At 42.3% G+C, this 21,044-nt stretch overlaps 1 protein-coding gene across 2 annotated transcripts in view; it reads right to left on the bottom strand.

The window, feature by feature from the left end:
- Positions 1-947: 947 nt before the first annotated feature.
- Positions 948-21,044, bottom strand: part of LOC143029902 (ribosome biogenesis protein bop1) — a 40,009-nt gene continuing 19,912 nt past the window's right edge. For both annotated transcript variants that reach the window (XM_076193091.1, XM_076193092.1), the window contains 9 exons: positions 17,640-17,803; positions 16,466-16,540; positions 13,535-13,691; positions 13,014-13,232; positions 10,176-10,279; positions 8,955-9,128; positions 3,768-3,913; positions 2,342-2,488; positions 948-1,600 (listed from right to left, as the gene is read on the bottom strand). In XM_076193091.1, coding sequence (XP_076049206.1) covers positions 1,447-1,600; positions 2,342-2,488; positions 3,768-3,913; positions 8,955-9,128; positions 10,176-10,279; positions 13,014-13,232; positions 13,535-13,691; positions 16,466-16,540; positions 17,640-17,803 — 1,340 coding nt within the window. In that variant the 3' untranslated portion in view covers positions 948-1,446. The remainder of the gene's footprint in view (positions 1,601-2,341; positions 2,489-3,767; positions 3,914-8,954; positions 9,129-10,175; positions 10,280-13,013; positions 13,233-13,534; positions 13,692-16,465; positions 16,541-17,639; positions 17,804-21,044) is intronic.

Below are 21,044 nucleotides of genomic sequence, written 5' to 3'. Positions count from 1 at the left end.
TAGTATGCGTGAGCAAAATTTGATGCAGCCCGACGGGATTTCTCCCCATCTTCTCCTTTTTTGCATGGGGGGACGGAGAGGAGGGTCACTGATTTAATGAAGCGGCCTTGCTGTGGATGTGCTGTGTCTTGCGATACTGCCTCTGACCCAGGGTAGTGGACAGGGTGCAGGGATGACCCGTCATCCAGGAGGTGCCAAGATAACAGGTAGGGTAGAGGGTGGAGGGGAGTGGAATGTGTTAGGGATGGAATGGGTGGGAATGATTTTATGCCTTTTTCTTTTTGGCTACCTCCCTTGTAAGGGGGAAAAAGCCTTGGTATATGTATTCTTTATTTATATATGGATTGTGATTATTCCTGCTGTGGTGTCTGTCAGTGATTGTATTCATTCATTTTATTCTGTTGGAGAAGGGTGCTGTTGTGTATAGTGCTATGGATCCACTTTACTAACGAGTTTGGCCTTTCCTGATTGTGGTGTAGTGAGTCTATGTGGGTAGTGTGGTTTGAGGTGTTTGGTTTCTTGCATACATGCAGTGTGTATAATGTGTCAGTCAATTTAACCAATTGTTGCCTTGAGTTTCAGTGAGTGGAAAACCCACATCCCCATAGATCTTTTGGGGAAGAAACTTCAAACTGTTGACCATGTATCTGTGTGGAACTGGTTCTATGTCACTGGCTCAAAATGGTCAAAAGAGGAGAGCAATCACCAGTTGTTAGTTCCCCATGTGTGAAAAAATATATGAAACACATTTTTAAATTGATAATGATAGATCTTGGTCCCAGTCCAGAGACTAAGTGTCTGCCTGCACCTCATGATGGAGGTAAAGGTTTTGAAGGGTTTTGAAAATGGGTGGATTTACTGTCCATCTTGCAAGATCATAACCTTTAGGTACCCATCATTGGTCCCTCATATGTTCATTGCATGAGGGATAAATATATTTCCTGAGAAACAGTTTCATAAAAACTTTATTTAGTTCTACACTTCAACTTGTATGAACATGAATTTTGTTGCTTTTCTTCTCAACATTAAATCCTTCACTGCAGTAGCACACTACAATTTTTTTTTCTGGCTAACAAAATATGATATTATTCTGTTGAGAACTGGACACCAGGCTGAAGGTCACTAACTTCTTTGACCTCAGCCCTTTACATATTTTATATTGGCTAACCTATGATTTTCTTCAGATAAGGGTATGATCCCAGATTCCCAGACCGAAGAGTTTAATATACTTTATTGTACAGTGCTCAAGCTGTTCTAATTACTGCATATAATCAATTCTGACTCTTCATTCAACCTCTATTCAAAATAAATAACCAGTATCTACAGCCAACCTTGCAATGCCATCTAACTATGAACTTGATGTTATGGATGATGATGCTATCATCTCTTCTTGGTTCTTCTGATTGGAACGTCTTTGTGTTTTGCTATCAATGACCCTTGGTCCCTTCAGTGCCATAACCTGATGGTAGCATCTGCCCCAGCTGTGAGGAGGTAAGGCTCATGGGGATGCCACACCAGGTCTAGAGCATACAGGTCATCAAAGCGATCATGGCCGAAGAGTTCCTTTACTGGTACAAGAAGAGGGTCCTTCAGCCAATCACTGCAATAAGTAGATAAATATATGAATAAAAACTAATGAATATGACACATCAAATATATATACTAAAAGACCTATTCTCCCATATACTGGGGACGGCTGGATCAAAGCATAAACCTATCAAATACACATCCAAAAACCCATTTGTTGTCCCTCTCATCTGAGCACCTCATGGATGAAAGGTCATCCCTGTCCCCTTATTTACAAATCTTTTGTCTAATTTATACCACATCTATGTGCATTCAATGGCCTAATCACCTGGGTTTTCATTGTTGCCCTTCCTGGTGAGTATTACCCCCCTCCCCCAACAACAATAACCACATAATAAAAGGGATCAGAGAAGGAAGAGGATGTCACAGAAGTGGTAAAGAATAAGTTCTAAAGGCAAACAGAAAGGAAGGTCACCAATAGCACCTTAAATTATTTGAGTAGAGATTTTACTCTCACAAAGACAAATGATGTAAGGCTCTGGTCCATACAGGTGTCCCAAGGCAATCTCCTAAGTACTGAGTGCATATAAACATGAAGTTCCTCATACATGAGTCCTGACTTCATGGTGATGTGCATGCAGTTAGTACAATAAAGATTGTTTTAGGGAGCCCCTACAGACCAGAACTACAGTAAATGCTTAGTTAAATATACTTAATGTTGAAGTAAGTTAAATAATCTTATCAACATATTGTGAACCACTAACTACAAAATATAACAACTTGCATAAAAGCATAAATCTCATCTTAGACTTACTTGTACACCATGCCATGAGACACAATAATTCTGCCATCATCTGAGCAAGAAGCAAAGAGAGGATACTTGCGATGGAAACCAACACTCCTGACGGCTTGTGTGTGCATTCTTAAGATATGGGGCCTTTTGGTGCACTCCATTTCAAACCTGCATTTTCAAAATGATCACAACATTATAATCAATTCATTAAAATTCTAATAACTAATGTTTGCTGTCAGAAAAAATTGAGACAAATAAAAACAATCATTACCTTCTTATAATGATGTCTACATCACACTTCTTCAACCTACACACTATTTCTTGCAAAGTTAGGTAGTTCATCCCACTCACCCATTCCTGCTCCAAACCATGAGAAATACTGCATAACATCTCCTCCCCAGCAGTACATCCAAATCATCCTTGGTTTATCCCTCCCATAGAACAGGTCATGTTATTTGATAATTCTTCTCCAACTTTCTGTCCCCCATCCTAACTACAAACTTTTACAGTACCATCCACCTTTTGCCCCGATGTAATATTTCCTCTCATGTGCTCAGCACCTCAGATACATGAATTCATTACCAATATCTACTCTCACCAATTTTCAAAAAATGACTGAATGACCTTTGGTTGGCCTCTTCTACTCTTTCCCCCATTCATGGCATTGGCCTATTTCAATTCCATACACTGCTCACAGGCATTTCATTCAAACCAACTCATTACAACCTGTCTACCTTGCATTCAGGACCTTGGGCCTCACTCCCATACATAACACATAATACGAGTACAATTACTGCTTCATGCATTTCTTCCATTGACATCTTTTACGTATCCATACACTCAAAACATCTCTAATTTCGCCCTCTCCCTTACTCGACCAATCTCTTCCTCCACTCTCCCCTTTTTGTATATATTTCTTCTCAGATATCTATAACTATATTTGCTTCATTCTCCACATTTAATTACATATTAACCATGTGCTCTCCACAACAGGGCATCACAATATGCTTATTCTTGAATATATTAACTTTCAATTTTCTCATCAAACATTCCAAACTCACTCACTAACTTCCACAAGCACTTCTCTAACTCTGCCAGCAGGACAGTATCATCCAGATACACAAAGATATTTATAACAACAACAACAATAATAATAATATAATAATAACATCAAACAATCACCCTCAGGTCCACCTTTAGAACTCTCCAGTGTGGGTCTGTTACTATATTATCCTGGGGCAGTGTGTCAAGTGTTGCATAGCTATACTGTACATGTGTACAGTATAAAATATATTCACATGACAAATTGCAAAACAATATTCTATGAGGGGTCTATGGATTAACCTAGGGGCATCCTTTAGATCAGTGCAAGAGAAATTCTAGGCAAAATAATGACCGATAATTTCATGATCTAACCAAGGTCTTCTATCACTGTAGCAGCACCTACCATGTAACCCTTCTGTCATAGCAGCCAATTAGGAAATGTTCCCCTCCAGGGTGCACGGCAAGGCTTGATACCCACTTGCTGTTGGCCTGAACTTTTTTGGTTAGCTGCTGCTTCTGCAGGTTGTAAACACGAATATGGCTCTGTGTCTGGAAGGTAAAAGGAATTATTAGACCCATTCTCCACCAAGCTGCCCAGTAAGGGTTGACTGTGTTCCTAACAGATACAAGCTACTCCACTGGGGAATAATAATGATTATTATGGAGTTTGAATGTGTTTGAGATGAGGTGTCTAAGAAGTATGATGGGGGTTACTAGGCTAGAGAGAGTGAGAAATGAGGAGGTGGGGAGGAGAACAGGGGTGGAAAGGGAGTTGGGAGATAGGGTTGATGAAAGAGTATTAGGATGGTGGGGGAAAAGAATACTGCCACCAAGTATTCCCACTTGGATCGTAAGAGGCAAGAAGAAAGGGACGGGGATTGGGGGGGGGGAGAGAGAGAGAGAGAGAGAGAGAGAGAGAGAGAGAGAGAGAGAGAGAGAGAGAGAGAGAGAGAGAGAGAGAGAGAGAGAGAGAGAGAGAGAGAGAGAGAGAGAGAAAAAAAGGCATAAGAGGGTCTGGGAGTTTTCCGACCAGCACCCTAAGGTTTGGGTCTTTTAATGTGTGTGGATGTGGTACAGATGAGAGTAAAAGGGAAGAGATAGGTAGTATGTTTGTGAGAAGAAAGATGGATGTGTTGGCTTTGAGGTGAAACTAAGCTGAAAGGGAAGGGTGAGTGTAAGTTTGGGAGTGTAATTGGGAGGTTATCAGGAGTGAAGAGAGGGCGAGGGAGGGAAGGGGTGGCTATACTAGTAAGTGAAGAGATAGGTAAACGTGTAGTGGAGTGGAAGGAGGTTTCCTCAAGGATAATGTGGATGAAGGTGAAACTGGGAAAGGAGATGTGGGTTTTTGTAAGTGCATATGGGCCTGGCAGTGAGAAGAGTGTAGAAGAAAGGGAGGCTTTTTGGATAGATTTAAATGAGTGCATAGAGGATTTAAGGAGAAATGTCAATGTAATAGTACTAGGAGACCTTAATGCTAGGGTAGGAAATGATCCAATTGATGGAGTGGTTGGGAAATGTGGAGTTCCAGGAAAGAATTGTAGAGGAGAGTTGATGGTGGAGATGTGTCTAGAGAGTTCATGATAGCAAATACAGTGATTCGGCAGAAAGTCAAGCATAAGTACACATGGGAGAGGGTGGTGGAGGGAAGGGTGGTAGATAGAGCGTTAATGGACTATGTAGTGGTAAATAGGATTATGATAGGAAGTGTTAAGGATGTACATGTGCTAAGGGGAGAGGGTGGGGGAATATCAGATAATTTTTTGGTGGAAGGTAAGTTGAGAGTGGTGGAGAGATGGAGGAAGAGGAAAGGGACAAAAGGTAGGGAGGCGCTTAGAGTGAACTCTTTAAATGAAAAGGAAAAGGAGAAGGAGTACAAGAAGAAGCTGAAGGAGGAGTGGGAGGGAGTGAAGGATAGAGTAGAGCTAGGTGTGGAGGAGGAAAGGGGATGGTTCAAGGAGGGAGTCACAAAGTGTGCAAAGATGGTGTGTGGAACAAGAAGGACAGGAGGAAATAGAAGAAAGGATAGTGAATGGTGGGATGAGGAAACAAAGAAGGTTGTAGAAGAGAAGAAGCGAGCTTTCACAGATTGGTTACAAAATAGGACGAGGGAGTCATATGAGAGGTACAAAGAAAAGAAAAGTAAAGGAGGCAAAGAGGAGAGCAGATGTGAAATGGGGTAAGAGTATGACAGAAAATTTTGAAAGTAATAAAAAGATCCCTACACCAGGAGGTGCTCAGATAAGAGGGAGGGTGGAGGGGTGTGGAGTGTATTCAGGGATGGAATGGGTGGGAATGATTTTATGCCTTTCCCTTTTTGGCTACCTCCCTTGTAAGGGGGAAAAAGCCTTGGTATATGTATGCATGTATGTAATAAAAAGATGTTTTGGAAAGAAATTAAGAGAGGAAGAGGAGGCAAATCAAGTAGAGAAGAAAAGGTAAAAGGTGCAGATGGAGAGATGATAATGGTAGAGAGGGCAGTAAGGGGAAGATGGGCAGAGTATTTTAGGGAGTTGCTAAATGTGAAGGAGGATAGGGAGGGAAAGATAGCTGCAGTGGGAAATGCTAAGAAAATAACCGTGATGAGTGAGGAAAATGGAGGAGAAATAAGGAAGGATGAAGTGAAGGCAGTTGTTAAGATGATGAGAGCAGGTAAGGCACCTGGTCTGGATGGATGCCATGCAGAATGTCTAAAAAAGGAGGTACAGTGATGGTGGACTGGATGGTGAGGTTATTTAATGCTTGTTTAAGAGAGGATAGAGTGCCAGAGGACTGAAGTAGTGCCTGTATAGTTCTGCTTTACAAAGGAAAGGGGGACAAGTGTGAGTGTAGTCGTTACAGAGGGATCAGCTTGTTGAGTGTAGTTGGGATGGCTTATGGGAGGGTCTTGATTGAGAGGATTAGGAGAGGAACAGAGGGAGTAATTGGTGAGGAACAGTGTGGTTTTAGGACAGGTAGGGGATGTGTAGATCAGATTTTTGTGGTAAGACAGATATGTGAGAAAGCTATAGGAAAAGGTAAGGATGTTTTTTGGTCTTTTATGGATCTGGAAAAGGCTTACGACAGGGTAGACAGGAAGGCACTGTGGGAGGTACTGCAGATATATGGGATAGGAGGAAAGCTTCTAGGAGCTGTCAAGAGTTTTTTTGAGAGTAGTAGAGCTTGTGTTAGGATTAGAAATGGAGAGAGTGAATGGTTTGAGGTAAAGGTGGGACTTTGTCAGGGGTGTGTTATGTTGCCCTGGCTGTTCAATCTTTACATGGATGGGGTGGTGCAAGAGGTGAATGCTAGGGTAGGTGAATGCTAGGGTAGTGGGTCAGGGGTTGGAGATGATTAAAGAAAATGGAGAAAAGTGGTAGGTGAGCCAGCTGTTATTTGCTGACGAGACTGCGCTTGTAGCAGGATCAGAGGAGGGATTGAGGAAGTTAGTGACAGAGTTTGAGAAGGTGTGTGAAAGAAGGAAGCTGAAGATAAATGTGGGCAAAAGTAAGGTGATGAGATATACAAGGGGAGAGAGTGACAGTAGGCTGGAAGTGAGCATTAAGGGTGAGAAACTGGAGGAAATGGATAGTTTCAGATACTTGGGTACGAATGTGACAGGAAAGGGAGGAGTGGGGGTGGAGGTACAATGTAGATTGAGAGAAGCGAGTAAATGCCTTGGTGGATTAAAAAGTGTGATGAGAAATAGACATCTGGGAATGGATGCTAAGACGAGGTTATATGAAGGATTGTGCCAACAGCAATGTATGGGGCAGAAACATGGAACATGAGAGAGGAAGAGAGAAGGGTTTTGAATGTGTTTGAGATGAAATGTCTGAGAAGTATGATAGGGGTTACTAGGCTGGATAGAGTGAGAAATGAGGAGGTGAGGAGAACAGGGGTGGAAAGGGAGTTGGGAGATTGGGTTGAAAGAGTATTGGGATGGTTTGGATAAATGGAAAGAATGAGTGAAGAAAGATTAGTAAAAGAAGTGTGGAAGGCGGAGGTGGAGGGAGTGAATATGAGGGGGCATCCTAGGATGAGATAGATGGATGGGGTGAAAGGGGCTTTACAAAAGAGGAATGTCTGTAGAGGAAGGACGGGAGAGGACAGAAGATAGGGGTGAATGGAGAAGGGTTGTGTATAGATGAGGCTGTGATGCATGAGGGGGAGTGGGTGGGGGATGGGGGGTGAGGAAGTATGTATGAGAAAAAATTTGACACAGCCCGAAGGGATTTCTCCCAGTCTTCTCCTTTCCTGCATGAGGGGACAGAGAGGGGGGGTTGCCAAATTTATGAAGCAGCCTTGCTGTGGATGTGCTGTGTCTTGTGACACTGCTTCTGACCCAGGGCAGTGGACAGGATGCGGGGATGACCTGTCATCCAGGGGGTGCCAAGATGGGAGGGAGGGAGGAGGGGAGTGGAATATAAGGGAAATGAAATGGGTGGGAGTGATTTCTATGCCTTTTTCTTTATGGCTACCCCCCTGTGTAAGGGGGAGGAAGCCTTTGGTATATGTATGTATGTATGATTAGTCTTCAATCATAAAAGAATGCTGAATGATGCTGGTCTGTACAGGTGTCACTAAAGTTCCTAATGAGGGCTCTGGAGAAATTAATGAGGTCTTATCCAAAAAGAGCCAAGATGAGAAGGGAACAATGGGGAGTGGGTGTGAGTGGATTGGGTGCCTTGACTACCTCCCTAATTAGGGGGAAGTGGCCCCTATATAACTGATTGTTATATATCTCCAAATATTGGTTACATAGTGGGTCCTCCAGGCAGGCCTTATCCAAAAGACTTCCCAATCTTAACAGGAATAGGGGGGGGGAAGAGGTTAAGATCTAGAGGTCTGACCAGAGGGTCTGTGCAGTAGTGTTTCTCTCTCCAAGCTGGGAGCTCTTAAAAACAACAATTATATCATATTCTGTGACTCTATTCATAACCTCCAGCATCCCAGATCTATTGCTTCAATGCATGAGTGGGTTAAGGATCTCTACATCCTTATAACATGATGTTGTGCCCTTAGACTGAATAAAATTGTCTGGTATTAGCCGGAACAAAATTTGCACTTTGCATTAAAGTAAAGACTGGGTTAACAGCAGCTTAAGCTAAAGTGGGGAGGAGAGGTAAGAAAGAAAATAAGCTAAACATTGCACTTCTTTATTTAACACAACATTAAAGTCACCACCCAATGACTAAATCTAATGTAACAAACTCCCCCTCTCATAGACGCCAAGATGAGAGGGAGGGAGGAGGGTAGAGGGGAGTGGAGTATGTAGGGGATGGAATGGGTGGGAGTGGTTTCTATGCCTTATTCTTTTTGGCTACCTCCCATGTATATGTATATAAAATTGAATGCAGATGACTTTATTATAAACTCATTTTGCTAGGCAGCCTTAAATCTCCTCTACTCTTGACTTAGAAGGAAGGAAGGAAGGAAGGAAGGAAGAAGGAAGGAAGGAAGGAAAGAAAGAAGGGAGGAAGGGAGGAAGGGAGGAAGGGAGGAAGGGAGGAAGGAAGGAAGGAAGGGAGGAAAAAAAAAAAAAAAAAAAAAAAAAAAAAAAAAAAAAAAAAAAAAAAAAAAAAAAAAAAAAAAAAAAAAAAATCCTACTTACCACAACAAACAAGAAAGGCAATTTTGGGTGAAACTGGACACATTGCACTCGTCCCTTGGCCTTGTAGAAGGGAACCTGTGAACGCCATCTACTCATCTGATGCATCAAAACTGAGCGATTGTCTCCTTCAGGTATCACAGTGGCAAAGTAATCACCCTGACGATGCCACACAATCTGAGGGTGGAAAATTATAATAATAATTTATCTTTCCAATTATATACCAAAAGAATTCTTCTGCCTTGTAGGTAGCCACCTAAGGCTATCCATCCCTCACCCATTTGTTTCTTAGCTCCTTGTGGATGAAGGGTCATCTCAGCCTGTCACCCCTCTTATCCACTCAATGTTTACTGATTTATATTCAAGTCTGCTAATGCAAATATTACCACTAAATCACAACTGGCACCACAGTCAGAAGAAAGAAAGAGTTGAATAAGTGAATCTATATATTTCAATTGCTAACTGCTGACGAGTCCAGTTAGCAATCAAAATATATAATTCACTTATTCAAGTCTTTTTTCTTCCGATTGTGGTCCTAGTTGTGATTTACAAATATATTACTACATTTTTCACCAGTGATTACCACTAAATTTGATCAGCCATTGGTTAAGATTTCATAGGGAAGAAATTCATATAAGAATATGTCCAGATATGAAGGTATGAAGGTGTATACATATTCAGTGAATGGAGAATGGTTGTATGTGGATAATGATGTAATGCATGAGGTGGGATAGGTGGGGCGATGAGGGTTGAGATAGTATGTGTGAGAAAAATTTGACGCAGCCCAAAGGGATTTCTCCCCGTCTTCTCCTTTTCTGCATGGGGGATGGAGGGAGGTGGGGGCCGCCAATTAATGAAGCGGCCTTGCTGTGGATATGCTGTGTCTTGCGAAACTGCCTCTGATCCAGGGCAGTGGACAAGATGCAGGGATGACCCATCATCCATGAGGTGCCAAGATAAGAGGGATGGGAGAGGGTGGAGGGGAATAGAGTGTATTAGGGATGGAATAGGTGGGATTGGTTTTTATGCCTTTTTCTTTTTGGCTACCTCCCTTGTAAGGGGGAAAAAGCCTTTGGTATATGTATGTATGTATGTACCCTAATATGCTGAATAATACATTCATATAAACAGTAGTTAGAGAATTAAACTGTACATGTCACATATCATTACCCTCATCCCAATTCTATGAATACATGTACAAGTATGAAGGTGATTACTACTTACTGACTTGACAGACTTGAAATGTGTGACAACAATCCTCCATCCCTTGGCCCATTCTTCATCAGTTGCCTTTCGCCAAGTGACTGCAGACTTGACTCTGTCAGGTTCTGGAACATTAGTAAATGAATATCATTACTTTATCACTGCACAAGTAACAAATAATCACTATTGGAGAAAGATTTTTTTTTTTTTTTTTTTTTTAAATGAATAACATTACCTTATCGCTGTACAAGTAATATAAATATTCACTGTTGGAGAAAGAAAAATCAAACTGCATCCTGGACAAATCTTAAATCCAGCACAAGAAACCATAAAAAAGTCGCTTTTCTCCCTTACAAAAAGGGTGGGGGAGGGCTGAGTCAAGTATGCATGCAGCATACACCAATCATCCATCCATCCAATACCCATTCATTGCCCTTTTTCATCTTAGCAACTCATGGATACAGGGTCATTCTTGTCCCCCACCATTCCACTTGGATCAAGGCCATGCAGCAAGGCACAGCACTCCCAAAAGAGGACCTACAGCTGGAGCTGGTTTACCCCCCAACTACTTCATTATATGATAATGTAATAACTTGCCCATCCACTCAAAAAATTCACACAGCATACAGGAAAAACATCCTTTCATGCTGCATCATTCTCACATTCATTTATAACTACTCTAACTTATATAACTTATAACTATTCATTTATAACTACGACCGTGTTGTGAACAGCTGCCCAGGATGTAACACTTCACCCCATACCATACAACACATAATGGAAGACTGCATTATACACAATCATGCACGCAAACAACACAACATACACTCTATAAAGGATTTGTGGGAAAACCCAGTTTCGGCTGTGGCCTTCCTTGGGGAGACGGGACTGCTCGGACAGACAGTCTAGGGAACGACAACAACAACAACAACAACTACTCTCCATCCACTCCCATCTTTGGATCCTCTCTTCCTTGCTCATCAGACACTGATCTTGCATCAAATGCCTTTTTCACCTTATCCGTCTACCTCATTCTTGGTAGACCCCTCAAGTTCACTCCATCCACTTCTGCTTTCCATATTCTTTCTCCCATCCATGGGCACTCTATGTTAGATAGAGGAGGTGGTGAGGAGGAGAACAGGGATGGAAAGGGATCTGGCAGGTAAGGCTGATGAAAGATTATGGGGATGGTTTGGACACGTGGAAAGAATGAGTGAAGAAAGATTAGCAAAAGAGGAGTGGAAAACAGAAATGGATGGAGTGAACTAGAGGGGATGACTAAGGATGTGATGGATGTTTTGAGCAAAAGATGAAAGCCTATTGAGCAAATGGGATAGAGGCGAATAGAGGATGGTTGTGTATGGATGATTTTTTGACACAACCCAAAGGGATTCCTTCCCATCTTTTCTATTTTCTATTTTCTGCAAGATGGGATGGGAAGTTGCCATGTAAGTGAAGCAACCTTGCTGTGGATGTGCTGTCTTGCTGCAGTGTTGCTGACCCAGGCAGTAGGCAAGAAAACAGGGATGACCCTTCATCCACAAGAGCCAAGATAAGAGAGAAACAAGGGTGATGGATGGGAGTGGAACAGGTGGAAGTGGGTGCATGCCTTAGACTTGGCTACCTCCCTTATATGGGAGAAGAAGCACTTGGTATACAGATAGATATATATCCATGGGCAGTCATTCTCTCATAAATTCTATTTCCCCTCACTCCATTTACCTAGTTCCTTTACTCTTATAATTCACTTCCACCTCCAATCCTCTATTCACTGCCACATGTGACCCCAAATAATTTATGTTCTCCACTTCCTTCAACCTCTCACCCATTAAACTCACCTCCAAACTGCCAACATCACCATTCAGATGATACATAATTATATAAAAGGGCCCTTTCCTCCTTATAAGAGGTGTGTGTGTGTGTGTTTGTGTGTGTGTGGGGGGGGGTCAAAGCATACACCCACTCTATATCCATCCCTCATCCATCAAAAATACCATTTGCTGTTTCTTCTATCTGCTCCTCAAGGATAAAGGGTCATCATGTACTCCACAGTACTACCTGACTGCTGAAGTTGGTCCCCTCTGCCTCATCTACTTGAAAAATAAACAGAGTAAAAATAAATCCCTTTCGAATGTGTCAGTTTCTTGTCCATCCACAACCACTCTCCATTACCACCTATCTCTTGTCCTCTCCCTTCACTGCTCAACAGACATTTCCCTTGTAATCAAGGCTCCCTCACCTTATCTACCCCTTTCTTGGCCTTCCTCTCAAATTCACTTCATCTGCCTCTACTTTCTACACTCTTTGCTAGTCTATCCTCACTTATTTATTCTCTCTACATGTCCAAACCATCCAATTATTCTTTTGTAAATCCTATCTACCAGTTCTCTTTCCAACCCTCCTCTCAGCTGTCACATTCCAAGATGCATCACTGACATGAAGGGGATATGAATAATGGCGCCACAAGCTACATTCTAGCAAGCCATATTGCTGGTCATCCTACATGGGATGACCATTGATGTTGGATTCAACCAATTGGTGGGTTATCTTACATACATACATTCACACACCAAAGGCTTCCCCCTTACAAGTGAGGTAGCCAAAAAGAAAAAGGCATAAAAACCATTCCCATCCATTCCATCCCTAAATACACTCCACTCTCCACCCTCCCTCTTATCTTGGCACCTCCTAGATGACGGGTCATCCCTGCATCTTGTCCACTGCCTTGGGTCAGAGGCAGTGTCACAAGACACAGCACATCCACAGCAAGTGCCGCTTCATTAAATCAGCGACCCACCCTCTCCGTCCCCTCATGCAGGAGAAGATGGGGTGAAAAGTAAACTGGTGTTGATTCCTTACGTATATAATCTCCTTGATCTGGTTCTTCCTTAAAGATGGAATTTGTTTGCTGTACAACCACTTTGTCTGTCATGTAGGTCTCAGGGTTGAGGCAGATAACATCCTTCTCCACCACCACTGCTAGCAGGAACAACTTTGGGTTTGGATTCCATGAGACACACTTGACTGCTCCTTCCATATCAAAACTCCTGAGGCATCTACCAGTGCTCACTTCCCAAACTGTAAAACAAGGTAATTGTTTTGTTGTAATGAAATTATACTGAGGATTAAGAAACATAAATGCTAAACCACATATTTTCTTATGGCTTATCTCATTATGTACCTACAAAGGCCAAAATCCCCCTTATAGAGGGGATAGCTGAGTGAAAGCATACATCCAATTCAAAAGAACCCCCCCCCTACCTCAATCTCAGCATCAGGGTGGGGTGGGGGGTGTCAATAAGCTACGTATCAGTTTATGTAAAAGACACTTTTACTATACTATAAAAATAAAGCAAACCAACCGATGATTTTAAACATACTTTTGACAGTGCGATCATCTGAGCCCGATGCAAGGTACTTTCCATCCCTGTGCACAGCAATGGTGCGAATTATGGACCGATGACCCTTAAAGATGAGCTCCTCTTTCGTTGGGAATGGTCTCAAGTCTTGTGGCTTCGGTAACTCTGGCAGCAAGTCCTAAGAAATGTATAAATGACTCTTTACAAGCAGAAACATCAATGAAGAACTCCATGTATGAAGACAGAAACACCATTAATAACTCTTGTACAAAAAGAAACTTAGCATCTATACAGTCCTAAGCATCTTGACATATTGTCTTACATTACAAAAGAATGAATGTTCAGAAAAAAGGCGACACTAAATATAAAATTTCAATATGGACATACATACAAAAAGGCCTTTTCCCCTGTATAAGGAAGATTGTCATGTAAAGTATACACTCATCCTACTATCCTACACCCATCCAATACCATATTCATTTCCCCTCCCATTTTTGTACTTTGTGGATGAAAGGTCATCTCTAGTCCCCACTACATTCCTCAGGTCAAAGGCAATCAGTGAGACAGCACCTACACTTCAGGATCTGACAGCTGGATGGTTTACCCCAGCTGCTTCATTATATTGCTCTCTCTTTCATACACACATCACAAAAAAGCCACATCATTTATATATCCTTTTACAACCATGCCCTATTCATTCCTATATCTTGCATTGTCTCTTCCTTGCTTTACAGACATTCCTCATATATCCAATGCTCTCATAACCTTGTCAATACACCTCATTTTTAGTTTTCCTCAAAAGTGTACTCAATCCACTTCTGCTTTACACTTTCTTTACTTGTTTTTTCCATATGCCCAAACTATTTCAGCATGTTACTGATTTATCCTATCAATATACAATCACCGCAAAAAAGATTCGGACCTACCCGGACTATAAACAAAATTGGCAGTCATGTTCAAAGATAACAATAAAAATGGGCATACAAATATATATATAAACATTTTATTTTAATATTTAGTCATGTTCCCCTCGTTCTTGATGACGTCTTGTAGTCGTTTTGGCATGCTGTCACTCAATTTGCGGAAGTAATCCTCTCCCATTTCAGTGCACCACACTTTCTTAATTGCATCAATGAGCTTAGGCAAGGATGACTGTTTTCTGCAAGTTTGTTTTTCATTACATGCCAACAGTTCTCAATCGGATTGAGATCAGGACTATTTCCTGGCCACTGCAAGACCTGAATATTCTTTTCAGAGAGCCAGTTGGTCACCTTCCTTGCTTTGTGACACGGAGCACTGTCATGCATGAAAATGTTGCTGGCATGAATATTGTAACACTGAAGGAGATGGTCATTTAACACTAATATACCGGTCACTATTTATCAACATATTCTTTGGCAGGAAATACACCCCTCCTCAACCAAATGCACCACTAAAACATGCCCAAACCATGACAGATTCACAGTGCTTCACAGTAGGGGATGTGTAGGCCGCATCATACCGTCTTGCTGATGACGGGCGTCTGACCTTCATGTGCTGGCTTGGGATGAATTGAAATGTGCTTTCATCAGACCACATGACCGTAGACCACTCTTCTTTCATCCACTTAGCATACTGCTTTGCAAATGCCAGCCTAGCCTTCCGCATGCAGTCAGTGAGGAAAGGCTGGTGGGCAGCGGTATGGCTAGGGAGCTTCAGGTCCTTCTGCAGGTGGTGCATTACTGTCCTTACTGAGACATTTTCTAGAAGTTTCGGGTGACTTTCCTTTAGTTGTGCAGCATTAACCCTTGGATTTTTCCTTACTTCCCTTTTTTGAAGGTTGTCAGTTGCCTTTGAAGTTTTTCGAGGGCGTCCAGGGATGGGTTTGTGCTCAGGACAAACGTCGGGTGGGAGGCTGCGAGCTGCTGCCATCACAGTAGACTTAGCCCGGCCAGAACGCCTGACGATCTCTTTAATTGGCACATTTTCCTGTCTCCAGGCCAAAATCCTAGCTTTCTCCTCTTGGCATAAATATTTGTGAACCATGTTTAAAGCATTGGAGGTAAATTATAGGCCAGAAAAGCTGTAGCTCCAAAATCCTGGGCACAATGGTCAGGAGCAAACCTCTACAGCATCCCCCCTCAGCCTCTCAAACAACACTGAGTGGCCAAGCAGTCTGCCATGTGGTCCACAGACTCGCTGAGAAAGATGTCAGATGTCGCCAGCGACAGCAACCGACTGTATAGCCTACTCATTGCAAATAACATACGTACCTCGGTTCCATACCATTTTACCGGGTAGGTCTGAGTCTTTTTTGCGGTGACTGTTTAATAGGGTTGGAAAGAGAGACTATCAATTTATATATTGTATCAATACTATCAATTTATATTGTACTTCCTCCACCTTTTCAAATATAGAGATCTCACAACTGGCATTTTCTCCCTTCCTCCCAGAGAATAAAGGAGGTCAATGGACTCCTGCAAGCCAATGCAGGTTTGTGGGTTTTCAGTTAGTGAGTCAAAGCATCAATTAATTATTAACAAACTCGATCCTATCTATCCACAATCCAAGTTCTTCTTCTCCCTTATATGGGTGGTAGCCAGTCAAGGGACACACCCATTTTAGTAAACCAGATAACATATTGGACTGCAAATACAGTGAAATTCTAGAATGCTACTAGCCCAACTCTCCTTTGGTTGGGAGCTACTAATAGGTACCAGAAGAGACTGATGACTGCATCACAGATGGCTGTCTAGGATGCAATACTTCACCCCATACCATATAACATATTATTGAAGACTACATTGTACACAATCCTGCATGCCAACACAATATACATTCCATAAAGGAGCTGTAGGAAAACCCTGTTCCACCTGTGGCGTTCCTTAGACAAGATTGCTTGGCCAACTAAGCAATTATTTTCATTTTTATTCTCCCTGACTCTCATACAGAAAATGATGACTCAATACTCACCTTAGCTCTTGCCTTTATTCTTGATATTCTCTTCCTAGGACATAAGTATAGATCAAGGCATCTTTCAAACCGTTCCTGGAAGACAGATGACAAAAATAAGATTCACATATATATAACTCAGTAATTCTAAACTATATCCACAATTAAAACTTTGGCCAAAGTCTAATGGCATACAGTACCACAGGATCAAGGGGTTATTGCACCAAAATTTTATGGCTTACAGCATAATAATGAGAGTGGAGGGAATAGAGGTGAGCCAGCTGTTTATAGATGACATTGCACTTGGTTGAGTTTGAGGATAGATTGAAGTTCATGGTGGAGTTGAAAGGGTATGTGAGAGAAAGCTGAAATTAAATTTACAAAAAAGTATGGTGATGTGATGTGTATGGAGTAATGATGGTGGCAAGTTGGATGAGAATTTGAACAGAGAGTCTGGAGGAAATGGAGAGTTTCAAGTATTTGGAGTCACATGTGGAACAGGAAGGGGAAGTGGAGGCAAGTGTCTGGAAGAAAGAAAAGCATATTACGAACTTGGTATCTGAGGATGAATGCAAAGAGAAGGGAGGGAGTGTGTGCACAGTAATGTATGGAGCAGACTTGCAATTTAAGGAAAGCAAAAGAAGATCCTAAATGTGTTTAAGATGAAGTGTGACGAATGTTATGAGGATAGACATAGTAAGAAATGTGAAGGTCAGGTAGAGAACATGGGAGGACAGTCATTGGATAGGGTAGACTAAAGAGTGGGAAGATGGTTTGGGCACATGGAAAGAATACATACCTTTAGAGAATTATGGGGCATTGCTGCTATGACTTTGTATCAAACCAATAAATTCTCCAACGCTTGTTACTATCATAATTCATGAATATCAGTTCTGGCTATATGACCATGTGGCATGCTTCCCTGATATTGAAGAAATGAAAGGGGCTCCCACAGAACTAAAGGCTGGAGAAAGTTGCCAATCCTGCCAATGAACTGTTTGGGACAGGAACAGTGGCTATATGGGGGGGTTTGATTGGGGGAAGCTAAGGAGAATGTTGCCAGTGTGCAAGTGAAGTGATGTGTCCCCCAGAATATGCTCCTTACTGATAACGAGTCAAAACAAAAAGTAGGTTTTGACTCAGCCACCCTCCTTACAAGGATAAGACCTTTCTACATGTATGTAAACCTACTTACAGAGAGGAATGTTTTCCATGCAGGAATATTTCTAACACTGGTAAACTTTCTAGGGATGAAGGGATATCTGCGCTTGTACGGTTCGTCTTTCAAGCTGTGCCATCTCTCCTTCTCAACTTCTGTGAAGAGATACTCTGGTGGGGGATTATAGGATTCTTCATGTCCTATATAAAGAAAAGAAACAAAAATTGGTTATTCTTATTTATCTTTTTTTTTTATTTTTTTTTATTATAAATTATTAATGCTTCAGAGATGAAGTGCTTGAGAAATATAACAGATGAGATGTTCACACTTTGTGTGGTCTAGAGCATAATTACTTGGGTGGAAGTTAGGAGTGGTGGTGGTTGAAATCCTGCCTAGCGGCAAGTTTACAGTTAGGGCATACTACATTAAATTCCCTGCTTCAGAAAGATTTCCATATGGAAATACTGTACTAGTAGTAGTTCTAAAAGGATAAGTTAGTTGAGTGTAGTTGGAAAGGCTTATGGGAGGTTTTAATTGCCAGGATTAGGAGAAGAACAGAGGGAGCAGTGTGGGTTTATGTAAGGTAGAGGCTGTGAGGATCAAATTTTTGTGGTAAGGCAGATACAGTATGTGAGAAGCTTTTGGCTAAAAGTAATGATTTTTTTTTGGGCTTTATGGATTTGGAGAAGGCTTATGACAGGGTAGACAGGAGAGCTATGTGGGAGGTATTACAGATATAAGGGATTGGGGGAAAGCTGTTAAGGGCAGTTAATCTTTTTTTATAAGAGTACTAGAGAAGTAGAGAAGAAAAGGTAAGGTGCAGATGGAGAGATGATAATGGAGGAGAAGGCAGTGAAAAGAAGGTGGGCAGAGTATTTTAGGGAGTTGCTAAATGTGAAGGAGGATAGGGAGGGAAAGATAGCTGCAGTGGGAAGCACTAAGAAAATGAGTGATGAGTGATGAAAATGGAGGAGAAATAGGGAAGGATTAAGTGAAAGCAACTGTTAAGATGATGAGAGCAGGTAAGGCACCTGGGTTGGATGGATGCCATGCAGAATGTCTGAAGAAAGGAGGAACAGTTATGGTGGACTGGCTGGTGAGGTTATTTAACCCCTTCCATACGGTGCCGCACACGTAGGCGTCATGGACTTAGATCTCGGTGGCAGCAGCCAATGCCAGCCGTACGACGTGTCGTAATAATACTCGCATCATAAAATATAGTCACCGCTTATATTGATCGTTCTCTCTTCACCCGTGAATTCTGATAACCATAGAAAATGCGATTACAAAAGAATTAGAAAGAATGTCATTATGGAGGGGCGACTACAATATATATAATCAAGACGCCGATATGGCAGCCTCGCGAATACACTCGCTCCCCATGACGCCTACGTGTGCGGCACCGTATGGAAGGGGTTAATGTTTGTTTAAGAGAGGGTAGAGTGCCGGAGGACTGGAGGAGTGCCTGTATAGTTCTGCTTTACAAGGGACAGGGGGACAAGTGTGAGTGTAGTAGTTTCAAAGGGATCAGCTTGTTGAGTGTAGTTGGAGAGGCTTATGGGAGGGTCTTGATTGAGAGGATTAGGAGAGGAACAGAGGGAGTAATTGGTGAGGAACAGTGTGGGTTTAGGACAGGTAGGGGTTGTGAAGATCAGATTTTTGTGGTAAGACAGATATGTGAGAAAGCTATAGGAAAAGGTAAGGATGTTTTTTGGGCTTTTATGGATCTGGAAAAGGCTTATGATAGGGTAGACAGGAAGGCACTGTGGGAGGTACTGCAGATACATGGGATAGGAGGAAAGCTGTTAAGAGCAGTCAAGAGTTTTTACAAGAGTAGTGGAGCTTGTGTTAGGATTAGAAATGGAGAGAGTGAATGGTTTGAGGTAAAGGTGGGACTTCGTCAGGGATGTGTTATGTCGCCCTGGCTGTTCAATCTTTACATGGATGGGGTGGTGCGAGAGGTGAATGCAAGGGTAGTGGGTCAGGGGTTGGAGATGGTTAAAGAAAATGGAGAAAAGTGGTAGGTGAGCCAGTTGTTGTTTGCTGACGACACTGTGCATTTAGCAGGATAAGAGGAGGGATTGAGGAAGTTAGTGACAGAGTTTGGGAAGGTGTGTGAAAGAAGGAAGCTGAAGATAAATGTGGGCAAAAGTAAGGTGATGAGATATACAAGGGGAGAGAGTGACAGTAGGCTGGAAGTGAGCATTAAGGGTGAGAAACTAGAGGAAATGGATAGTTTCAGATACTTGGGTGTGAATGTGGCAGGAAAAGGAGTGGGGGAGGAGGTAGAATGTAGATTGAGAGAAGCGAGTAAATGCCTTTGGTGAATTAAAAATTGTAATGAGAAATAGACATCTGGGAATGGATGCTAAGAAGAGGTTACATGAAGGAGTGATTGTGCCAACAGCAATGTATGGGGCAGAAACATGGAACATGAGAGGGGAAGAGAGAAGGAATTTGAATGTGTTTGAGATGAAATGTTTGAGAAGTATGATGGGGGTTACTAGGCTAGACAGAGTGAGAAATGAGGTGAGGAGGAGAACAGGGGTGGAAATGGAGATGGGAGATAGGGTTGATGAAAGAGTATTAGGATGGTTTGGATACATGGAAAGAATGAGTGAAGAAAGATTAGTAAAAGAAGTGTGGAAGGCGGAGGTGGAAGGAGTGAATATGAGGGGGCGTCCTAGGATGTGATGGATGGATGGGGTGCAAGGGGCATTACAAAAGAGAGGAATGTATGTGGAGGAAGGACGGGAGAGGACAGAAGATAGGGGTGAATGGAGAAGGTTTGTGTATGGATGATGCTGTGATGCATGAGGGGGAGTGGGTGGGGGATGGGGGTGAGGAAGTATGTATGAGAAAAATTTGACGCAGCCCGAAGGAATTTCTCCCCGTCTTCTCCTTTTCTGCATGAGGGGACGGAGAGGGGAGGGGTCGCCGAATTTATGAAGCGGCCTTGCTGTGGATGTGCTGTGTCTTGCAACACTGCTTCTGACCCAGGGCAGTGGACAGGATGCAGGGATGACCCGTCCAGGAGGTGACAAAATAAGAGGGAGGGAGGAGGGTGGAGGGGAGCGAAATATATAGGAAATGGAATGGGAGGGAGTGGTTTCTATGCCTTTTTCTATTTGGCTACCCCCTGTGTAAGGGGGAAAAATCCTTTGGTATATGTATGTACTAGATCTTGTGTTAGAGTTGAAAATAGGGAGAGCAAGTGGTTTGAGGCAAATGTGGGGAAGTATGGTGATAAGATGTACAAGGGGAGAGGATGGCAGTGAGCTGGAAGTAAGTCTTAAAGGAGAAATGCTGGAGGAAGTGGATAGTTTTAAGTATTTGAGGTCACATATGGCAGGGAATGGAGGAGTGGGGTGTGGAAGTAAACAGTATATTTAAGCATACAAGTAAATGTGTTGGGGGATTGTGAAGTGTCATGAGAAATAG

Source organism: Oratosquilla oratoria, chromosome 11 (genome assembly GCF_046742065.1).
Source record: "Oratosquilla oratoria isolate Oo_2021 chromosome 11, ASM4674206v1, whole genome shotgun sequence".
Classification (NCBI taxonomy): domain Eukaryota; kingdom Metazoa; phylum Arthropoda; class Malacostraca; order Stomatopoda; family Squillidae; genus Oratosquilla; species Oratosquilla oratoria.
The sequence above is the reverse complement of the archived record's forward strand: the minus strand, read 5'-3'. Positions and strand labels throughout refer to the sequence as shown.